The 595-nt window shown below is 33.9% G+C and overlaps 1 protein-coding gene across 1 annotated transcript in view; it reads right to left on the bottom strand.

The window, feature by feature from the left end:
* Positions 1–361: 361 nt before the first annotated feature.
* The window catches only part of LOC149527010 (disease resistance protein At4g27190-like), a 2,207-nt gene continuing 1,973 nt past the window's right edge, over positions 362–595 (bottom strand). The window contains 1 exon segment of the mRNA XM_089783920.1: positions 362–595. This exon segment is cut by the window's right edge and continues 293 nt beyond it. Within this exon segment, the coding sequence (XP_089640046.1) occupies positions 362–595 (234 nt within the window).

Genomic DNA, 595 nt, shown 5'->3' with positions numbered 1-595 from the left:
TTGTGGAGAACCCACTTTGCTGAAAACAAATTCTTTAATTTTTCACACTCATATATATAAATTCTTTTAAGATTGTAAAAGGTGCCAGGCTCTGGTGGTATTGACTCTCCAAGAATCATTTTCAAATTCCTCAAATATTTTAGTGAAAGAATCTCAATCGTCTGCAGTGATGCACATCGTGAGGAAAATATGGACTCCAACCCATTGCATTTATCAATCATACATTCCTTCAAATCAGTTTCATCTTCTAATCCAATAACATCGTCAAAACTTGATCCGTCACATTCACACTCTTTTAGATGTAATCCTCTGAGTATCATATAGAACTATAATTGGATTTTCAATTTTCATATTAAAACCCTCAATCGTAATAGTTGTTAGGCCTTTTTCTTTGACTAGCATACACATTCAAGTCATGCATGTCATTGAAACAAACTTCTAAAATCTCCAACTTGTTCAATGTCTTCATCTCTTCTGCTCTTGATGTTGCTGGGTATATGATCAAGTGTTGAAGATCATACAGTTTTGACAATATTCCATCGGGGATCACTTTTAACTCTGTGGTCCATCCAAGATTGAGATATCTAAGATTTAT

This window comes from Theobroma umbraticum, unplaced genomic scaffold (assembly GCF_002168275.2).
Source record: "Theobroma umbraticum cultivar Fairchild unplaced genomic scaffold, ASM216827v3 scaffold_67.0, whole genome shotgun sequence".
NCBI classification, from domain to species: Eukaryota; Viridiplantae; Streptophyta; class Magnoliopsida; order Malvales; family Malvaceae; genus Theobroma; species Theobroma umbraticum.
This window is presented reverse-complemented; position numbering and strand designations above follow the sequence as displayed.